The 21,441-nt window shown below is 46.5% G+C and overlaps 1 protein-coding gene across 10 annotated transcripts in view; it reads right to left on the bottom strand.

The window, feature by feature from the left end:
* The window catches only part of CASK (calcium/calmodulin dependent serine protein kinase), a 1,261,401-nt gene that overhangs the window by 975,146 nt on the left and 264,814 nt on the right, over nucleotides 1-21,441 (bottom strand). For all 10 annotated transcript variants that reach the window (XM_086934112.1, XM_086934115.1, XM_086934119.1 and 7 more), the window contains exon 3: nucleotides 12,842-12,947. In XM_086934112.1, the coding sequence (XP_086790238.1) occupies nucleotides 12,842-12,947 (106 nt within the window). The remainder of the gene's footprint in view (nucleotides 1-12,841; nucleotides 12,948-21,441) is intronic.

Raw genomic sequence — 21,441 nt, 5'->3', positions numbered from 1 at the left:
ACTCCGTCCATTATCTTGTTGTGTTTGCTGAGTTCAGATTGATCACAGCCTCCAATAATTTAGGTGGGATACTACAGGTGGCTATTTTGGCCCAGAGACATTCTCTCTGGACCCTGTTGAATGCTTCTTTCAAGCCCATGAAGCAAGCGTAGAGTGTAGAGAGTTTGACTTTGGCTTTTTCTGCAAGGAGGCAGACTGCAAAAAGGTTGGTCATGGTGTTCATGCCAGCCCCCCAACCCGTCTGCATTTTCTGCATAATATTTCGTATGGGGACTAAAGCTACCAAGTCTGCTAAAAGATTGGAGGCGAAAAGCTTAGCTTCGACAGCAATGAGGGCAATCATTCTGTAATTTGCGGGGTCCGTCTGTGAGTCCGATTTAAAGTTGTGATGTAGAATGCTACCTCTCCAGGATGCCGGTATGGAGTTGGTGAAAAAAAAGGGCATGGTTGAACAGCGGGGAAAGATACATGCCTAAACTTGTTGATCGTGTTTAAACAAGGAGTTTGGAAGGCTGTTGGGGCCTGGAGCCCTGTCTGATCTAAACTGCTTAAGAGGGAGTCGGACTTGAGTCGTTCAGCCATGAACTTACCAGAAGCTTTGGCGACGGTACTTCTGGTAAAGTGCCTTTCGCATTTTTTATGGCAGTCTGCATCTGATGGTCAGGGATATATCTGAGGAGTTGTGACTGTAATGTGAGGTATCCAGTCTGCCTCAGAGATACCAGTATTGAGGTTGAAACTTCGTCTGTGTGCGAGTCTGTTGATTTCGGCCCAGAATTATTTGCTTTTTTTCAATTTGCTTGTATAGAGAAGCTTGGACCATACATTTGCCTCGTATAATTTTTGGGCTGTCCAGAAAGCCTTTCTACAAGTGATGCTCAGACTTGCAATTTGCTTCTTCGTATTGTAACTGATCTCAGGGTCGGTGTTGCGGAGACTTCGAGTCTCCCTATGTAGCTCCCTTTTCCTCAATAGGAGTGATGTGGTAAGCCAGGCTGCCCCTTTCTGAACATTGTTGGTTTGTTGAGGGGAATTTGATGGGAAGTTAGAGCTAAGCCCCCTGGTCAGGGTCTCCCAGACTTGAAGCGTCGTTATCCATTGTGTGAAGCCGAGTTGTACTAGTGACATGGTTATGAAGTCTATGACGGTCTCCACCATGAGTCCTTTCCACATGAGATTGTAGGCGGTGGGGGAGCTCTACGTGGACATGGCAATAGCTCCACTCAGGGGAGAAGTGGTCGCTCTCCACTCCAGCTGCTATGCTGTAATGGGTGATCGTTAAAACAGCTTTGTGTCTGCTAAGGTGTAATCCAAAATTGCATTGGTTTTGAGTGAGAGTCTGGTGAAAGCTGCCAGTTGGTCTGGAGAAGGCAGCCATTGAGTGTAAAAAGGCCAACATTCTCTAGGGTCTTGTTGCACTCTTCCCTGTTGATCGGCTCTTGACTAGTTTGAGATTACCAGTGGCAATGTTTGGGTCAAAATGGTTTGGCGCTTTGGACGTGACTGTGATGTACTTTGAAGTAGATGCATGTTAAAGTCCCCTGACAAGACCAATCGAGATTCGGAAAAAGTGAATTGAAGAGATTGGAATAATGAGATTAAAGACACGGTTTTTCCGGCTTTACTCTTCTAACTGGGATGAATGTATAGATTGCAAATTAAAAGACAAAAGTCATTGTGTGATTTTGAAGGAGATGAAAGTTTGACACTATGTGCCCAAGAAAGGCCCAGGTCAATGTATTCTTGGGACCACTGAAAGCGAGATCCAATATATATTGAAAGATCGCCTGTGGCTATGCCTGCCTTGTTTGGTTTCGGCGCTCATAGGTGGAATTCTTTGATTCCAGTAATTGAAATCAGATTTTACTACCAGGTTTCCTGTTATAGCAGGATGTCAAAATTTCGGAGATAACCAGTGGTCATTCTCACTACTGAGGCCAATCACGTTCCAGGAGCAAAGTTTTAATGGCTGGTTATCATTACTGATTTCCCCATGTTGTTGGGCTCATGCCTCCCTGCAGAGGGGCCTGCTGAGTTTGGAAGGAGACGTTCCTCGTGTAGGAGGGTGCTCCTAGCGAGGTGGTTTGCTGAATGCTAAAATTCTGCAATGTTTGACTCAATTGATCTGTGGGGCCTATTGCTCGCCTCTGGTCGGTGTAGTTCCCTATAGTAAAGTAAACAATGAGATATTTATATATGTTTTAATTATAGTTAAGTGTACACACACTACCTTGTTGAGTACTGGGGTGGCAGGAAATAAACGCTAAATAGAAATATTGCTAATTAGTTAATATTCGGTAAGCTTTTTCTTGTCTTCAACACTTCCTCTAAGATTATCGAGATTAGGAGGAAAGTATAGTATATTTTGGTTTAAAAGTACAAGTCACATATACAAACTAAAAAAAAGTGTCCAATGATAATGGTGTATTGTAGACAAAGTACACAAGTAAATTCTTCCTGCTAGAGAACTTAATGTTATGTAAACTGTATGTGGGAAGGAGCATAATGTGGCTCCAGCACACAAAATAAAGTATTAATAGGTGTTCTGCAATCACAAAATGGGAGTTAAAATATGACATAAAACGTTACCGTTATCCTACTGCCATACATGACACATACCCCAATTCAGCATGGTTACCGAAATTGCGTCTCTAATTTTGCAGGATTATAGGACGACTAACAGCTGGATCAAGGTACGGGTTATTCAGAACGCCAACCCTTCCTTTCTTCCTTATAGTGTCGCAGTTCTCATGTCTTAATGATTACTTTATAATGTTTTCGGAAGAGGGAAGTTAGTTCACACAGACCGTGCCCGGTGGGCCTCAGTGCGGATTGCTCGAATGGGCTCAGTAAAGACAATGCAGTCCAGGCCAGAGGCGCCAAGTCAAAACGTTCTGAATAGGATGCTTCTGTCACAACTACACGGATAACATTTTGTGTAGCATCCTGTAAAATACTATTTCAAATGTGATGTCTGGTCTCAATATAACAGGGCCATCACACAAGAAATAGGTTCACCCACACATGAAGACCTTTGGTTTGTCCTATAAGAGGATGTGGAAGAGGATGCAGTAGGACAGGCTGACAGACTAGGCCTAAAGAATAGAAACCGGTTAAGGCCGGTAGATGACTGCTTCTTTTGGTACTTACATCATGGTCGTGTACGTACAACGCACTGACGCGGGCTGATCGACCCTTTACGTGAGAAATACACACGTTTGGAGAGTGAAGTACCAGGCACCAAGGGGTGAATGACCGCTAAGCAGGAGCGTTGCAGCGTGATATCATTCACAGAGAAAACATGCCAGCACAATGTCTGCTTGGAGAACCTTCTGCACATCAGGCAGGCAATGCCTTTTATTTAGGGAAAACATCCCAAAGAGCGGGTGTTCGGAGGTCTTACACAGTATTTATTCTGTTTCACATGTCACCACTCTCAGGAGGAGGCAGCCGTTTTATTTTAAACCTAAAGTGATGTGATTCTAACTTTTTCCCACTTAAAACTTCTTCCACCACAATGAACGGTAAAGGGGGAATTAATTTCCAAAGATTGCCTTCTCTAAATACCGTTAGTTATTCCTTAATGTTGGTAGGTAAGCGTCAGCGTAATATATTTTAAACAGTCCAGTGTTTTACAAACGCTGTTTACTACAGGTTCTCGATGGGCTCAAATAAATTGGCAAAAAGGGAGTTTTCGAAATTAAAATAGTTAGCATACTCATAAATCGCCTCTTTAACAGTGCGGGATGCTAAGGGCGTTTGCACTCGTGCTTGTCAAAGGCATCCTCCAGTGCAGAGCACTGCGAGAGTTCACCAGAAAGCCATGGGTTCTTCACGTTATTTTCATTAACACTGTTTACATCTTTCAAAATAAAATACTAATTTCCTGCATTGCTTTCCTTCCGTTTTTTTGTTTGCTCACAAGAGCAGGCGTGTTTGCTCCACAAGCTGTATTTGATTTGGTGGAAAATTAAGGCCCTTTAAATTTAAAAATTACACATTTTTAGGTGGATGAGTGTAACGTTTCTATCAATCAATCAATGACATTTATAGAGCGCACTACCTACCCGTAGGGTCTCGAGGCGCTTGGGGGGGGGGGGGGGGGGGGGGGGGGCGCTACTGCTCGAACAGCCAGGTCTTGAGCTTCTTCCTGAAGGAGAGGTGGTCTTGGGTCAGGCGCAGGTCGGCCGGGAGGGAGTTCCAGGTCTTGGCGGCGAGGTAGGAGAAGGACCTTCCTCCAGCAGTGGCTCTGCGGATGCGTGAGACGGCGGCGAGGGCGTGGCTGGCAGAACGGAGGTGGCGTTTGGGAGCGTAGAAGTTGATGCAGTTGTTGAGGAAGCTCGGGCCTTGATCGTGGAGAGCTTTGTGTGCGTGGGTAAGGAGGCGGAAGGTGATTCTCTTGTTGACAGGGAGCCAGTGCAGGTCTCTAAGGTGTCCGGAGATGTGGCAGTGTCGCGGGATGTCGAGGATGAGTCTGGCTGAGGCGTTCTGGATGCGCTGGAGTCTCTTCTGGATCTCGGCGGTGGTTCCGGCGTAGAGTGCGTTGCCGTAGTCCAGTCGGCTGGTGACGAGGGCCTGGGTGACGGTCTTCCTGGTCTCCGTGGGGATCCACCAGAAGATCTTCCGAAGCATGCGCAGGATGTTGAAGCACGACGAGGAGACGGCGTTGACTTGCCTGGTCATGGAGAGGGAGGAGTCCAGGATGAAGCCCAGGTTGCGTGCGTGATTCGTCGGTTTGGGTGCGGTGCCCAGGGCGGGGGGCCACCAGGAGCCGTCCCAGGCGGAGGGCGAGGAGCCCAGGATGAGGACCTCCGTCTTATCTGAGTTCAGTTTCAGGCGGCTCGTCGTCATCCACTCGGCTACCTCTTTCATCCCTTCGTGCAGGTTGGCTCTGGCGGTGGCGGGGTCGTTGGTCAGGGAGAGGATCAGCTGGGTGAGAGAGTAGGGCTCAGCGAGGATCCTTGAGGGACGCCGCAGATGACTTCGGTGGCCTCTGACTTGTACGGTGGTAGGCGGACTCTCTGTGTTCTTCCGTCGAGGAAGGAGACGATCCACTCCAGTGCCTTCTCCTGGATTCCGACGTTGCTGAGGCGCTGCACTAGGGTGCGGTGGCAGACCGTGTCGAAAGCTGCGGAGAGGTCTAGGAGGATGAGGGCCGCTGTTTCTCCGTTGTCCATCAGGGCTCGGATGTCGTCAGTGGCGGCGATGAGGGCGGTCTCGGTGCTGTGGTTGGCACGGAATCCGGACTGCGATGGGTCGAGGGATCCATTCATCTCGTGGAAGGCGGCCAGCTGTTTGTTGACAGTCTTCTCGATGACTTTGGCTGGAAACGGGAGTAGAGAGATGGGGCGGTAATTCTTGAGTTCGGTGGGGTCTGCTGTAGGTTTCTTGAGTAGAGCGCTGAGTTCGGTGTGCTTCCAGCTCTCGGGGAAGGTGGCGGTGTCGAATGAGGTGTTGATAATGTCCCGCAGGTGGGGTGCGATGACAGCGTCGGCTTTGTTGAAGACGTGGTGGGGGCAGGGGTCGGTCGGAGATCCGGAGTGGACGGAGTTCATCATGCGGACGGTGTCTTCGGTGTTGACCGGGGTCCAGGCGCAGAGGGAGGTGGTGGGCGGCGTTGCTGCGGTCGTGGCGTGCGTCGGTTGAGTGCTGAAGCTGTTGTGTATGTCCGCGATCTTGTTGTGGAAGTAGGAGGCGAGGGAGTTGCAGAGGTCTTGCGATGGGGTGATGTCGTTGTTTCCGGCGTTGGGGTTGGAGAGCTCTTTCACGATGTTGAAGAGTTCCTTGCAGCTGTGTGCGTTGTTGTCCAGTCGGTTCTTGAAGGCCGTTTTCTTGGCGGTGCGGATCAGTTGGTGGTGTTTCCGGGTGGCGAGCTTGAGGGTGGTCCTGTTGTCCGGCGTGGTTTCCTTTCTCCAGGCTTTCTTGAGGGCTCGGCAGTTCTTCTTGGAGCTCTTGAGTTCGTCGGTGAACCATGGGGCTCTCTTACTGCCGGGTCTGCTGGGCGGGATCCTCAGAGGGGCGAGTTCGTCTGCGCATTTGCTGATCCACTTCGAGAGGTTGTCGGCGGCCTGGCTGGGGTTCACTGAGCTGGCCGGTGGGTGCTGGCTCAGGGAAGCGGCGAGCTGGTCGGCTGTGATCTTGTTCCAGCTTCTTCGGGCGACCTGTTGCTGGTGGATCGTCGTTCTTCTGAAGGTGAAGTGGACACATCTGTGGTCCGTCCAGTGGAGTTCTGTGGCGTGGCTGAAGGTGATGTCTTTGCTGGATGAGAAGATGGCATCAAGTGTGTGTCCGGCGAGGTGGGTGGGGGTGGACACCAGCTGCTTGAGTCCAAGGTTGGCGAGGTTGTCGAGCAGGGTGCTGGTGTTGCAGTCGTTGTTGTTCTCCAGGTGGAAGTTGAAGTCCCCCAGGAGGATGTAGTCAGCGGAGGGGAGGGCGTGCGGGCTGACGAAGTCGGCGATGTCCTCGCTGAATTGAGTGCGTGGTCCCGGAGGTCGGTAGATCAGGGTGCCTCTGAGGGTGGTCTTCGGGTCGGTGTGGATCTGGAAATGCAGGTGTTCGGCGGAGGGTGGGGTGTTGTCGGTGCTGGTCGTGATGCGGATGGTGTTCTTGTGGATGATGGCGATGCCTCCTCCCACCTGGTTGGCGTTGCGGTCCCTCCGGGTGATCTTGTAGCCTTCTGGGATGGCGATGGCGATGTCGGGCGCTGATGAGGCGTTCATCCAGGTCTCCGTGATGAAGGCAACGTCAGGGGCTGTGGCGTCTAGGAGGTTCCAGAGTTCGATGGCGTGTCTGTGGATGGAGCGGGTGTTGAGCAGGATGCACTTGAGGTGGTTGCTGCTGGTGTTCGGCTTGGCAGGTGCTGGTGTCGGGTAGGTCCGGATGCAGGTGAACTTGCAGGTGTTGCAGCTGAAGGGTCCGTGGACGCATCGTGGGGTGGCTCTGTAGCATCCCGGGACTCGGCCGGTGTTGAGTGCGATGAGGGAGGCGGCGGTGTACGTCAGGCGGGTCGGTCGGGGTCCTCGTGGGCCAGGGGTCCTGGCACTGGGCACGGTCCAGGCGCGGACGGGCGTAGACGGGCTTACCTTTGGCGCGCCTTCGGCGCACAATCGGCGCGCCCGCTGCGCGTGACCGCTGCGCGTTCGCACGGTCGCCATATATGGCGAAGTGCGCGGGTGGGCGGAGCAGCTGGGAGGCGGAGCGGGGAGGGAACAGAAGGAAAAAAGGGGCGGGGTCAGCAGTGGTGGCGGGGAGCGGGGAGGGACGACGGAGGGCGGCAATAGGCAGGAAAGATACAGGCAATACAGCGGGGGAAACAACAAATATAACAAAGACAAATCTACTCAGGCAATACAGCGGGGGAAACAACAATTCTAACTAAAACAAATCTACTCCGAAAATACACCAGGGGCACAGGAGCGCCGATCACGGACCACGCCGCTCGGAGGAGGGGGCGTGGTCACGAGGCGGCAGTCGGGCAGCGAGGCACAAAGGAAGGGAAAGCGCACGCAGCAGCTGGTGGCCGTGCGGCGCGGGAGCGTCCTAGGACTAGGACACACTCACCTGCGTCGCACGGTCGCCATATATGGCCAAGTGCGCGGGTGGGCGGAGCAGCTGGGAGGCGGGAGCGGGGAGGGAACAGAAGGAAAAAGGGGCGGGGTCAGCAGTGGTGGCGGGAAGCGGGGAGCGACGACGGAGGGCGGCAATAGGCAGGAAAGATACAGGCAATACAGCGGGGGAAACAACAAATATAACAAAGACAAATCTACTCAGGCAATACAGCGGGGGAAACAACAATTCTAACTAAAACAAATCTACTCCGAAAATACACCAGGGGCACAGGAGCGCAGGAGCGCCGATCACGGACCACGCCGCTCGGAGGAGGGGGCGTGGTCACGAGGCGGCAGTCGGGCAGCGAGGCACAAAGGAAGGGAAAGCGCACGCAGCAGCTGGTGGCCGTGCGGCGCCGGAGCGTCCTAGGACTAGGACACACTCACCTGCGTCGCACGGTCGCTATATATGGCCAAGTGCGCGGGTGGGCGGAGCAGCTGGGAGGCGGGAGCGGGGAGGGAACAGAAGGAAAAAAGGGGCTCAGATACACCCCCCCATGCCACTTAAGAATCCACCGGGGCAAGCCTCATTTCTAAAGATACGTGTTTATGCATCACTTGATGTTACCCTGCACAGGGCACGTTTGGGCAGCGTTCACTGTCAAGTAGTCTACTTCAAGCTTTTAATAGTGAACAGCAGCAGTTATCCCGTGGTCCGTAAACCCACGTGGACGCGTGGCTGTTTATACATTACATAATATTGGCAGATTATTAAATTACATATAAATAAAAAGAAACACTGAAAATATGAACACGTTCTGTACATATGAAAGAATTTGAAACTGGAAACTAAAAATTTAGTTGATCTCCTTAGCTTGATTTGTAGTAGCAGCAGAGGTACAGCAAAAATAATCTTGGTTCATTTGAGGTTGGAGGCCTCAAATGAAGCACCGACAAACAAAAGCATGCTTTACGAGCAAAAAAGATAAAGTGATATACCAAAATATGAACACGTTCTGTACATATGAAAGAATTTGAAACTGGAAACTAAAAATTTAGTTGATCTCCTTAGCTTGATTTGTAGTAGCAGCAGAGGTACAGCAAAAATAATCTAGGTTCATTTGAGGTTGGAGGCCTCAAATAAAGCACCGACAAACAAAAGCATGCTTTACGAGCAAAAAAGATAAAGTGATATACCAAAATTAAGTATCTCGCTTCGTCTTTTAGAATTTAAACACAAAATTTGGAAAATCTCAGGCCCTCACATTAAATTTACGATTTTTCTAAACTGGTTTGTGAATTAAATACATTATTTCACCATTTATGTATTTGTTTGATGTGTAATTATGTCTGTAATTTGGTTTACTGGGTTGAGGTTCAAACTGTTGAAAATTACTTCAGGTGGGGTCCCCGACTTCCAGTAATGACTTAGTGGGGCAGGGCTGTGGTATTTCTATAGCCCAAGGCGCAGGACATATTGTTTACGGTCAAGGACAAGAAATTGTCATGTTTATTTTGTCCATGGGACAAGTAGGCCCAACCCCCTGCAGCACAAACCCTTTGGCAGCCAGATTACAGTACCACATTATGGATCGGGGAAGGGCATTGTCTGCAGTTATTGTAATATTTGTGTCCATATGTTAATGCCGTTTCCAACTTGTGTTTATGGTTCATTAATACAAAGCATTTATTATTACTGACAGCGGTTCCAGTATAAAAAGGAGTACATACATTTGCAAAGTTTAACTATATATATCCCTGGGTGCAGGCTGAGCCAGGCCCCAAAAACCACAGCTACTCACACTGGAAAAAAGGGCCAGTTTTCAGTGGAAAAAGTGATGCATCTATGTTGCGTCGCGGGCACTAGGCCTATCCACACAAATGAGGTGGTATTTTTTTTATCAGAAGACATGTGGGAGCTCAGAATAGTAGAACACTTCTAATTACTAACTGGATTCAACTGCATTTGTCCCTTCCTAATGTAAGGCAGTGTCTAAGAAACTAGACATTTTGAAAAATACCCTCTAAATCACATGCTAGTACAGGTACCCACAAATTAAAAAAGTAACTACTGCTCCTAAACTCCATATTGTGTGCCCATTTTAGAAATACATAGGTTTACTTGATACCCATTTTCACTATACATATTTCACCATATGAATTGGTCTATACTTGGTACACAGTGAAAAACCATTGTACGGTGCAAATCAGTTGTTGGCTCTGGGTACCTTAGGTTCTTGAAGAACCGACAAACTCTATACATCCCCGCAACCAGAAGGATGTAGGGGACATAATGGTATATTGCTTTTGTAAATTGGCCATTGTGACAAAAAGTTACAGATGGAAACAGTGTCAAACTGTGTTTCTTTCCTAATCATTTTCAACATTTCCTTAATTTAGCACTTAGATTATTTGAGGATCTACACTTGACCCCTTGCTGAATTCGGATTTGTGTTTAATTTTCAGAAATCTATAGCTTTCCTGATCACCCATGGGCAGCACATTGGTTTCCACCACAAACTTGAAGTAGGTTGAAAGCACAGAAAATAGAAAAAATAGGCTACCTTTTTCAAAAATACTAGAAATTTGGAGAAAAAAAAAATGTTTTTTCATAGAATGTGCATGGTCCTGAAAGCTGTGTAGATGGGGCCTTTAGCACAGCAACCTGTTCATTGATGCTTTTTTTAGGGGAAAAACACCTATCCAGAGCACTCTTTCCCTATTTTTCCCCCAAAACTCAAAATGTAGCTATATTTTGCCTATGTGATTGGTTCCCTCAAGGGAAATCTACAAACCCTAGGTACCGTCTGAATCCCTAGGATGTTGGAAAAAAAACTAATGTCAATTTGATGGAGGGGGGGGGGGGGGTTACATAAGTTAAGGGATTAAGTTCGCAGTGGGTTTACTACGATTTTAGCTAAGCTTACCTGTTCAACCTGATGTGGCATAGAAGACAATATGATCCACCTTTATTGTGATCTTTCTGCAATTTTGTCATTATAACTTCATATGCAGATCGAGGGACCATCCTGCTGGATGGTGCCTCTTTTTGCACTAATAATAGTGGAAAAGCAACACTGAATCTATCGATTTATGGGTTAACCTAACCGTACCAGGCACTTTACAGTTGCCAGTGGCCTTTAAGATTTCAGCAGGTTTCTAGGGCTTCAATCACAGCGACGTGTTCTTTAAGAATATAAAAATCTCATAGGATTTACTTTTGTCACAGTAAAGTTCTGTGTTTAATTGACAAAGTGAGTTAGCAGGTGAAGTTTTTTTCCTGATACCTCTTGATTGCACTGACCTTTTCTGTTAACACCTCCAACAAGGACAGCAATCACGTTATAAAAGAAGAACAATTACCTGCTGTTGGGAACATATTAAGTGCCATGGGGGGAAGGCTAAAAGAGTCAATCCATTACGTAATTGATGCTGCGGATGCCAACTGGCCTAACACCCCAACCAAGGCCACAGGTGTCAAGGTACAAACAGCTAAAGAATCAGTGACGAACTTGGTACCAAACAGCACAGTGGGTCACAAGGGACTAGTTCAAGGTTTTATTTATTTATGTTTTGGAACTCGTAACAGAGGTCCACATAAAATCATCAAACAATGGCATTACAATATACAAAGAACAAAACTAGTATATTTCCATAAAACTTTTTTAAAAGTTCAAAATTGCACAACAAAACCTCTCATTTGGTGGATTACAAATAGCTTCCAATAAAGCGGAAGCAATACTGAGTCTTAAACAGGTAGGTTTTAACCATTTAAGACGATATTTTTTTTAAAGCCGGACAAACAAATAACACATGATTAACATCCTGTTTCAATTTGTTGCAAAAATTACACATTACTGAAGAGCCATACCATTTTGACAATAAAACATTTAAAGGGAGAAGGTCCTGCCTCAGGAGAAACAAGAAACTACGTACCCCATGGGGAAGAGGCACTAGTTTTAGATTTGTCCTGCTTTCTTTTAGATCTATTTTCATGTGTTCTGCAAGAAAGTTATGACTATGGGTGTGTTTATGTGGGTTTCAACATTAGAAACCAGGTAATTCCATCAAACGTTCTGCTTGGTCCCTTTAATTCCATCTGTGTAAGGCAGAGGGCTAAGACTAAACTTAGTTTGGCAAGTCTATGATAAGGATTCTGGGATTTGCACATTCTGGAGGAGCATCAAGAATGGTGGGAACCTGTAAATGTCCATGAGTGACATATACTTGAATGATAACTCTTTAAGCAGTGATACAGATGAATATTTATGACAGTATATGCTAGTATCAGCTGCCTAAATAAATAAAGAACACATGGCAACATAGGAAAACATTATTCAAAGCTTTTTGGTAACGGCACCCATTCAGGCGATTCAGGAATCCACCATCTTCAACAGATATCCAAAGAGATATGGTCATTTGTAAATTTCAGACTTTGTATCCTCACAAGGGTACAGAGTTTTCCTTGCATTCATATTAGCCCTGAGAAGGCTACACAATACTTTCGTACAATAAAGTACAATAATCCTGCAAGGTACATGTGCACCCCTGGCCTGCCCACGTTTTCAAAAGTACACCCTTGAGACCGCAGACTTTTAACCGTATCTAAAATTCCTCATAAATCGTTAGGGAATTACATTATGTATGATGGTCAGCTTTGTAAGTATGGGTTGTGAAGCAAAGCTTTAAGACAACCTGAAATAATATAACAAAGTGGATCTGAACCAAGCTTTTAGCCTAAAGTAAGCACAAGCAGTAAAAGAAATATTTTCAAAGATTTGAAAACAGCTTTTGTTTTTCGGGTGAGGGTTGCGAACTCAAATGACAAGCTGTACTCGAGAAGCAAAATAAGATCAACAATAAATAGAACACGAAAAAGAGTATTTGATGGGCGAAGTGAAAAAACTACAAAATGTACAAGCAATTCCAAAAACAGCAACCACAAACCTGGAAAAAGATTTTAGAAGCAGAAGAACTGACAAGTAAAAGCTTACAGGGACGAATTGCTGACGAGTTTACCATCTGGCTCAACATTTCGGTAGCAGTAGAGGAAGAAACTCAGTTTATCTATTATGCAGGGTTGTTTGTGTGTGCTCTGGTATATAGAAAGGATAATTAAAATCTGTGAGGTATTTGTACAATTACTGAATTCCCTTAAAACCATTACAAAGTTTGCATTTAGGCTGGGCTTGCATAATATCAGCATAACAAGGAAAAACAGCAATATGTTTTTTTTAAACCAAGAACATAAACATGTAACATTATGACATTTATGAACTATAAAGACAACTTACAATTCGAAGACCATGTAAAGCATTCCATCTGAGCTGTACGTTTCTAACAACTCCACAATATGTGGATGTTTCAGCATGTGACAGATACTTGCTTCCCTTTTCAAATCTGCAAAGCAAAATAAGCAAGTGAGATTGTAGGCAGGCTGTAGCCGTTTCAATATGCTATAGTAATCCAAATACTTTCCTGCTAGGGAGAAGCACGTGCATTGGTGAACCATATAAAATGTTTGAACACGAAAATGCAAAAAATAATAATAAAGCACTGAAACTGCCCTGAGACACACACACGTATATGATGTGCTAAAAATGCTGGATCAGAACGACTCTTGCCTTCTAAACCTCCTAGACCTCCTAAAAAGCAGGATGGAACTATCTGGGGCCGTGTTAAACTGGTCCGCTTTGTTTCTCCACAACGGAACACAAAGAATCAAGATCAATCAGTTCCTGTCCAATTCCACTCAGATCACACTAGGGTGTTCCACAGGGGTCCACGCTCTTACCCACTCTCTTCAGCCCGTTAATGAATGCTCAAACTGAAATTCTGAAATCTTCTAGCATCCACTATCGGATGTTTGACGTTAAAACGCATACTTTTACATCGCATACCATTACAACGCGATTTTTACAACGCAGGATCCTTTACAACGCATGTCATTACATAGCAGATGCTATTACAACGCATGCCATTACAACGTAAGTATAGGTAAGTATATCTTTTTTTTAAAAATTGTAATTAATATTTAACTAATTTAATTTATTTAAAGTCGTTTTTTTAAACTGAACCCTTAAAATACCCCTGTACCCCTATACCCAAAACCTATCCCTAAAGCTACCCCTGTACCCCAAAAGCCAAACCTAGCCCTGAACCCTAAAAATAGCCCTGTACCCCCAAACCTAACCCTAAAAATAGCCCTGTACCCCCAAACCTAGCCCTAAACCCTAAAAATACCCCTGTACCCCCAAACCTAGCCCTGAACCCTAAAAATACCCCTGTACCCCCAAACCTAGCCCTGAACCCTAAAAATACCCCTGTACCCCAAAACCCAAACCTCGCCCTGAACCCTAATACCCCGGTACCCCAAAACCCAAACCTCGCCCTGAACCCTAAAAATACCCCAAAACCCAAACCTCGCCCTGAACCCTAAAAATACCCCAAAACCCAAACCTAGCCCTGAACCCTAAAAATACCCCGTACCCCATAACCCAAACCTAGCCCTGAACCCTAAAAATACCCCTGTACCCCATAACCCAAACCTAGCCCTGAACCCTAAAAATACCCCTGTACCCCATAACCCAAACCTAGCCCTGAACCCTTAAAATAGCCCTGAACCCTAAAAATAGCCCTGAACCCTAAAAATAGCCCTGAACCCTAAAAATAGCCCTGAACCCTAAAAGTACCCCCAAACCTAGCCCTGAACCCTAAAAATAGCCCTGAACCCCCACACCTAGCCCTGAACCCTAAAAATACCTCTGTACCCCAAAACCCAAACCTAGCCCTGAATCCTAAAAATACCCCTGTACCCCATAACCCAAACCAAGCCCTGAATCCTAAAAATACCCCTGTACCCCATAACCCAAACCAAGCCCTGAACCCTAAAAATACCCCTGTACCCCATAACCCAAACCTAGCCCTGAACCCTAAAAATACCCCTGTACCCCATAACCCAAACCTAGCCCTGTACCCTTAAAATACCCCTGTACCCCATAACCCAAACCTAGCCATGTACCCTTAAAATACCCCTGTACCCCAAAACCCAAATTAAATAAATGTTTTAAAAAAGATAAACTTACCCATACTTACATTGTAATGGCATGCGTTGTAATAGAATCTGCTATGTAATGTCATGCGTTGGAAAGGATCCTGCGTTGTAGTAGTTGCGTTGTAAAAGTAGTCCGTTGTAACTGTTGTTTTCCCCACTAACACATGTATGCTGACGACACCCAATTGTACCTGGAAATCTCTTCCCCATAGGATATCAGGTCTCTCAAATCAAGTCTACATAAAAACAAAAATTGGCTGACCTCCAACCACCTTCAACTAAACGCTCTCAAAAAGTAATTCCTCCTTATTGCCCCACCCAAACAATCTCCTGTTAGTAAAGAATATATGTAACTACTAATAGCTCAACTGCGTAGCACACATAGATTTAATAAGATCACAGGGAATAACATTAGATAGAATTATGGATTTCCCTGCCCCGTGAAACTAGATTGAGTCCAACTACGGCTTTCAAGAAATAAGTTAAAGTCCTACTGATGAATACTTTTCACAACTAGAATTCACTAACTGCTTCCTCTGGATAACGTTATGGTGCATTCTCTTAACTCATGTTTATTACCTCCTATCTTCTCTCCTGCATGTCGACTTGTCCGCCTGGTGTTGTAGGGAGCTCTCTCCCATCACTTTGGCTTCATGACATCCTGCATCACTCTTGAATATGTTGTTTTGCGCTACCCTTTTCTTTCCTCTGAACATATGTAAAGCACTCTAATACCCTCTTGAGTCAAGTCCGCGCTATACAAAGCTCTATAAATAAATAAAATGAAGAAATCTATTTGACCACAGATGAACTGCAAGTCCAAACAAACATTGGTAAAGCCAATAGGTCTGGCGTTGGTGGCCAGTTTTTTTTACTTTGTTAAAGCTTGTTCTTTTTTTGTCATATTAAATGTTAATGTTGGGGGAGCTGCTGGGCCCTCACTAATATTAAGAAACCACATTGGCTGAAAAAAATATATATGTTTTTTGGTTTCAAAAAGCACACATTGCCATAGCAGTCCCTGGCACTGAAGGGGACTACTTTATGTGCAGATATGCTCTTTGTGAAAGAGAAGAATGTCGCCACTTAAAGTGAAGTTATCCAGTGGTTGAAGTGGGCTGACCAAATGACTCATGTTGTAAGCTGTAGTGGAGGAAGAAAACTCGAATGGCAATGCCAGACAAAAATTGGCTCCAAAAATATTCCACCTAAAGCAAATGTTCAGAAAACGAAACACTACCTTGGATTGCTTGGGAACCTCGATGCCAACAAGCCAGATCTGAAGTCAATTTCTGTGACCTAATTTTCACCAACTACATAAAACAAATCACAGACACAGTAACAAAACTCTGTGGTCCCGTGTTTCTGCTTCTCACTTATATTTCTGTGGCTAATCATTTACATTTATAGGCGTGCTGTCTTTAAACAAGGGAGACCATTAATATAAAAAAGTATCTGTTGTTTTATAAGGCATTCTGTTCAAAACCTCTCTTCAGCCAAAAAGAAGCACCCCGGAGCTCAGATATTTTTTCCTAATAACAAGGATGTGCTGTTGAGTTATAGAATGTACCAACAATACCCCAAAACAAGGAAGCCATCCATGTGACTTGTTCCAGCTTTACCAACTCCAATACTTTTATTTACCAATTATTCATGCAACAGCCTGCTCCTTTAAACCGAGAAAAGATCTTTATTGGCAGGAAGTACCTTTGGGGTTATATGGTGACACAAAGTTGGAGCTTTAAATCGGTCCCCTCCTACGCCCTTCTCTAGCACTTTCCTTCCCAATGCCCTCCCGCTCACCATCCACTCTTTCCCAGTCTCAGTAATTCCAAACACATTGGGCAGAAAGACCATTATTTCATTACACCCCCATGATGGAGAAATTGTATGATGCCATGGATATGGTGGCGAAATATAAACAAATACAAAAATAAAATACAGAGCAATAGTGCTCAAGGAACTGTTTACTAATTTGATATCTCATTGGGAAAATGTAAGAAAATTAGCAACTGAGCACACATTCTCCGTTTTAATCACCCACACTAAAACCTATCTCATTCGCACAAGTGGCCTAAGACGTGTCAGTGCCGCAGACATTCCACATTGCTTGTAAATTTCTGGACCCCTAAAAATTATAAATTCGCCTAACCAGAAATGTTGTAGTATGATGTAATCTCATAAATCTGGCTGTTAAACTGGACCAGTTACTTTCCATGGAGAATCACACTGTTGCAATTTGTGGAACTTGTTTTGCGATTATGAGACTTCTGAGGAGGAATTTCCTTGGCTACCATTTTCTGCCAGGAAAAATTGGTCCAGGCCTTGGTTATAAGCTACCTGGATTACAGAAATGCGCTGTTCATGCCACTTAATGACACCATACTGTCCAATCTCCAGCTGGAGCAAAATACTGCTACCCGCCTGGTTTGTAATCTCCCGGCAGACTCATCCCGGGTTCATATTCTGAGAGATCTTCATTGCCTTCCTCTCAGAAAGCAAACCTTTTTCAAGACTTGTTGTCTTACCCACAAGTCCTGGATGGGTAATACCTCTTTATACCACCTAAAGGATAAACTGCATCGCTAACAGCCTTCCCCTCTGCCTGGAATCAACTGTCTCTTCATCTTCGTTCTTGCCCAAATTTCACTAAATTCAAGAAAATTTTAAAAACCTGGTTGTTTTGGACTGTGGTTGGTGGGCTGAGATACCCTTGGGTATGATTCATCGTGCTTTATCAAGTTATATGGACATAAAATAACATAGGAGAAAATCTTGTGAAAAGTTATTTCACTTGGGGTAACAAATTGGATTACTATTGAAGGTGGATCACTACCCACATCAAGAAAAAATTCACCACCCTTGCCAGCGTGAGCCCTCAAAGTAAAAAAATAACCAGAGTTTAACCCCCTGGTAGCTACTACACAGAGCATACAGGCTTACCATAGCGCTAGATGTAAAGTATTTATACAGTCCCATACAGTAAGAAAGTCAAAGTACAAAACATTAAATATCCCAAACCGAAATAGACAAAAAGAGTAACATATATTTAACAAAATGACACCAAAAGAAAACCTCTAATAAGGAGAACTGGAAATATAAATTTTTAAAGCTCTAAGGGAAACAACTCCAAGAAGCAGGAAGTACCAATGATAATCAATGGTCTTAGTAGACCAGGACCTAAGAGATATTGGAGTATGAATCAGATACATCAAACAGGTCCGTATGGGTCAACGATTTTACTTTCTGGCTTAGTCCCTTAAATCCTAATCCACCACAGGAGTAGACTTAACAAGCATTTACAATGCAATGGTCTCGGCATTTTTAAAGTTTGAGCTATTGGCATTGCTCATGACATTTTTATTTATGTTTTTTTTAAAACATAAATAAATGGCATTGTCATTTACAATGCCAATAGCAGGGCAGGAGAGCAAGCACAAGCAACGAGGGGGCAGGACAGCAAGCACAAGCAATGGGGGGGGACGGGGGAGGACAGCAAGCACGAGCAACAAGGGGGGCAGCACAGCAAGCATAAGCAACGAGGGGGCAGGACAGTAAGCACAAGCAACGAGGGGGGACAGGACAGAAGCACGAGCAACGAGGGGGGGCAGGGGAGCAAGCACAAGCAACGAGGGGGGGGAGGACAGCAAGCACGCGAAACGAGGGGAGCAGGACAGCAAGCACGAGCAACGGGGGCAGGGGAGCAAGCACAAGCAACAAGGGGGGACAGGACAGCAAGCATGAGCAACGAGGGGGGGCAGGGGAGCAAGCACAAGCAACGAGGGGGGAGGACAGCAAGCACGAGAAACGAGGGGGGCAGGACAGCAAGCACGAGCAACGGGGGGCAGGGGACCAAGCACAAGCAACGAGGGGGGCCAGGAGAGCAAGCACAAGCAACGAGGGGGGGGGGCAGGACAGCAAGCACAAGCAACGAGGGGGGCAGGACAGGAAGCACGAGCAACGGGGGCAGGTGAGCAAGCACAAGCAACAAGGGGAGGACAGCAAGCACAAGCAACGAGGGGGGCAGGACAACAAGCAACGAGGGGGGACAGGCCAGCAAGCACGAGCAACGGGGGGGACAGGCCAGCAAGCACGAGCAACGGGGGGGGGGCAGGGGAACAAGCTCAAGCAACGGGGGGGCAGGGGAGCAAGCTCAAGCAACGGGGGGGACAGCAAGCACGAGCGTCACGACTGCACAACAGGCGCTTCTTACCGTATGGGTTCCTGCTTTGCCCTGCTGCAATCAAGCCTCCTCATCAAAAGTAGAGGTGGACAAGCGATGAGCCGAGCCAAGGGTCTGGGAGCAATGCAATGCAATGCAATGCAATGCAACGGTCTTGCCTTTGAAAAAGTTATAGCTATTGGCATTGTAAATGGCAATTTTTTTATTTATGTGTTGGTTTTGAAAACAGATAAATGAATGGCATTGTATTGTCATTTACAATGCCAATAGCTTAATCTCTTGCAAATGCGAGACCTAATGCATTTGCGCACAGACACACACATACACACACACACACAGCCACACACACATCCAGCCACACACAGCCAGCCACACACACACAGCCAGCCACTCACACACACAGCCAGCCAGCCACACACACACACACACACACACACACACACACAGCCACACACACAGATGTAAGACTGCTAGAGGCACAGCAGCTTCGACAACAGTTCTCAAAACGTTGACAGAAGAGCACTGGCAAAGCCAAAAGGCAGACAGCAAACTACAGATCTATCGTATTTGCCAATGTTTGTTTAAAATTTGGACTAATTTGGATAACTGTTGATATATTCTACTTTGGCATCACTGACGCATCAACAAACCATGAAAAAAATATTATTTCCTTTTCATGTCTCCACACTATGAATAAGTTAGCATATTCATGGCAGTCAAATTAACTACACTCCAGGCAATATATAGGACTGCAAATGCTACTTACCAGTATGCATCTGTTCTTGTCATGTAGGGCTGCTGACATTCATATCTGTGCATAGATCGCCGCCTAGTGTTGGGTCCGGATGATTGCACATTGTTGTCCTGGAAGAGTCTTCGAAGTATCACGAGATAGGTGGCTCCTCCCCTGGACTACAGTGCGCATGGGCATCGCCTCCATCCCCAGATTGTTTTTAGCCATTGGCAGAGATGGAGTGAAGTATGTGAGTGATGACCATGCTATGAGCATATATATACATATGAATGAATACTGCAGCTGCTACAGGCGCCGGGGAGGAGGGTGGGCGATATGAATGTCAGCAGCCCTACATGCCAAGAACAGATGCATACTGGTAAGTAGCATTTGCAGTTCGAGGCATGTGGGCTGCTGAATTCATATCTGTGCATAGAATACATAGCAGTCCCTCCATTAGCGGCGGCAGCCCGTGCCAGCTGCAGCAGTCTGAAAAAGTGTTTTGAGAACAGCCTGACCAACAGCTGCCTGCTGTTTGGAATGCACGTCTACACAGTAGTGTTTAGTGAAAGTATGTGTGGTAGACCATGTGGCTGCTCTACAGATATCTTCTAAGGGAATGTTACCTAGGAAAGCCATAGAGGCCCCCAATTTCCTGGTGGAATGGGCCCTCGGTGGGATAGTGAGAGTGCGCTTAGCTTTAGCGTAACAGATCTGAATGCATTTCACGATCCACCTAGCGATCCCCGCTTTGGAGATAGCGTTTCCCTTGTGGTGTGTGGCAAAAGCAACGAAAAGCTGCTTGGTTTTGCGAAAATCTTTTGTCCTGTCTACATAGTACATCAAGGCTCTCTTAACGTCAAGGGTGTGGAGCATCCGCTCCGCCAGCGTCTCTGGGTTTTGGAAAAACACCGGCAACTCAATTGTCTGGTTTATATGGAATTGAGATACCACCTTGGGTAAGAATTTAGGGTTAGTGCGGAGCACAACCCTGTTAGCATGCACCTGGAAGAAAGGTTCCTGGATGGTGAGCGCCTGCAGCTCGCTAACCCTCCGTAGCGATGTAATTGCTACTAAGAACGCAACCTTCCAAGTTAGAAACTGAAGCTCACAAGAGTGCAGTGGCTCGAAGGGAGGACCCATCAGTCTTGTAAGAACCACATTGAGGTTCCATTCTGGAGCTGGTGGGGTCCTAGGTGGGATGACTCTCTTGAGTCCTTCCAAAAAGGCCTTGATAGCAGGGACCTTAAAGAGTGACAGGTGTTGCCTATTCTGGAGGTATGCTGCCATAGCAGACAGGTGAATGCGGATGGAAGAGTACGCTAAATTGCATTGATACAGGTGGAAAAGGTAAGAAATTATGTTTTGAATGGAAGCATCTAGCGGGTCAATATTGTGGTTAGCACAGTAGATGACAAACCTCTTCCATTTAGCCGCGTAACAAGCTCTAGTAGGGGGGGCGGAGCTAGCCGGCGTTCATGGCGGACGCTTAAGCGCGAAGCTCCGCGCTAGCGCCGCAACAATCCGTTAATTATCCTTACAGAGCGGCGATTATTGTGGAATTCCGGCGGGGGCTGTCCCTTCTCCCCCCCGTGGACCTCCGACGCGACTTTGGGAGAGCTGCGACGGCGGGTTCCCCCGGCGGCGCCGCCGACCGGAGAGCTGCGGACCAGGCCGGGATCCCCGCGCTGTCCTGAGACGCGGGGCCGGGCTGCGTCGCCCGACGTGCGGCCCCTGGGTGAAGACGTCCCGCGTGCACTGAGACTGGCGGCAGCCACGACCCCTTAGGTGCCCCAAGCCCACACGGCGGACTCCCGCTACAACAGCTGCATACCTTGAAGGCCTTGGGGGACTAGAGCGAGCGCCGGCGGTGAGGCGGACCCGCCGGGGGGACACACGTGGCGCAGGCGGAACTCTACAACGC

This window comes from Lissotriton vulgaris, chromosome 8, assembly GCF_964263255.1.
Source record: "Lissotriton vulgaris chromosome 8, aLisVul1.2, whole genome shotgun sequence".
Taxonomy (NCBI): domain Eukaryota; kingdom Metazoa; phylum Chordata; class Amphibia; order Caudata; family Salamandridae; genus Lissotriton; species Lissotriton vulgaris.
Note: the sequence above shows the minus strand (reverse complement) of the source record. Positions and strands in the feature narration are given on the sequence as shown.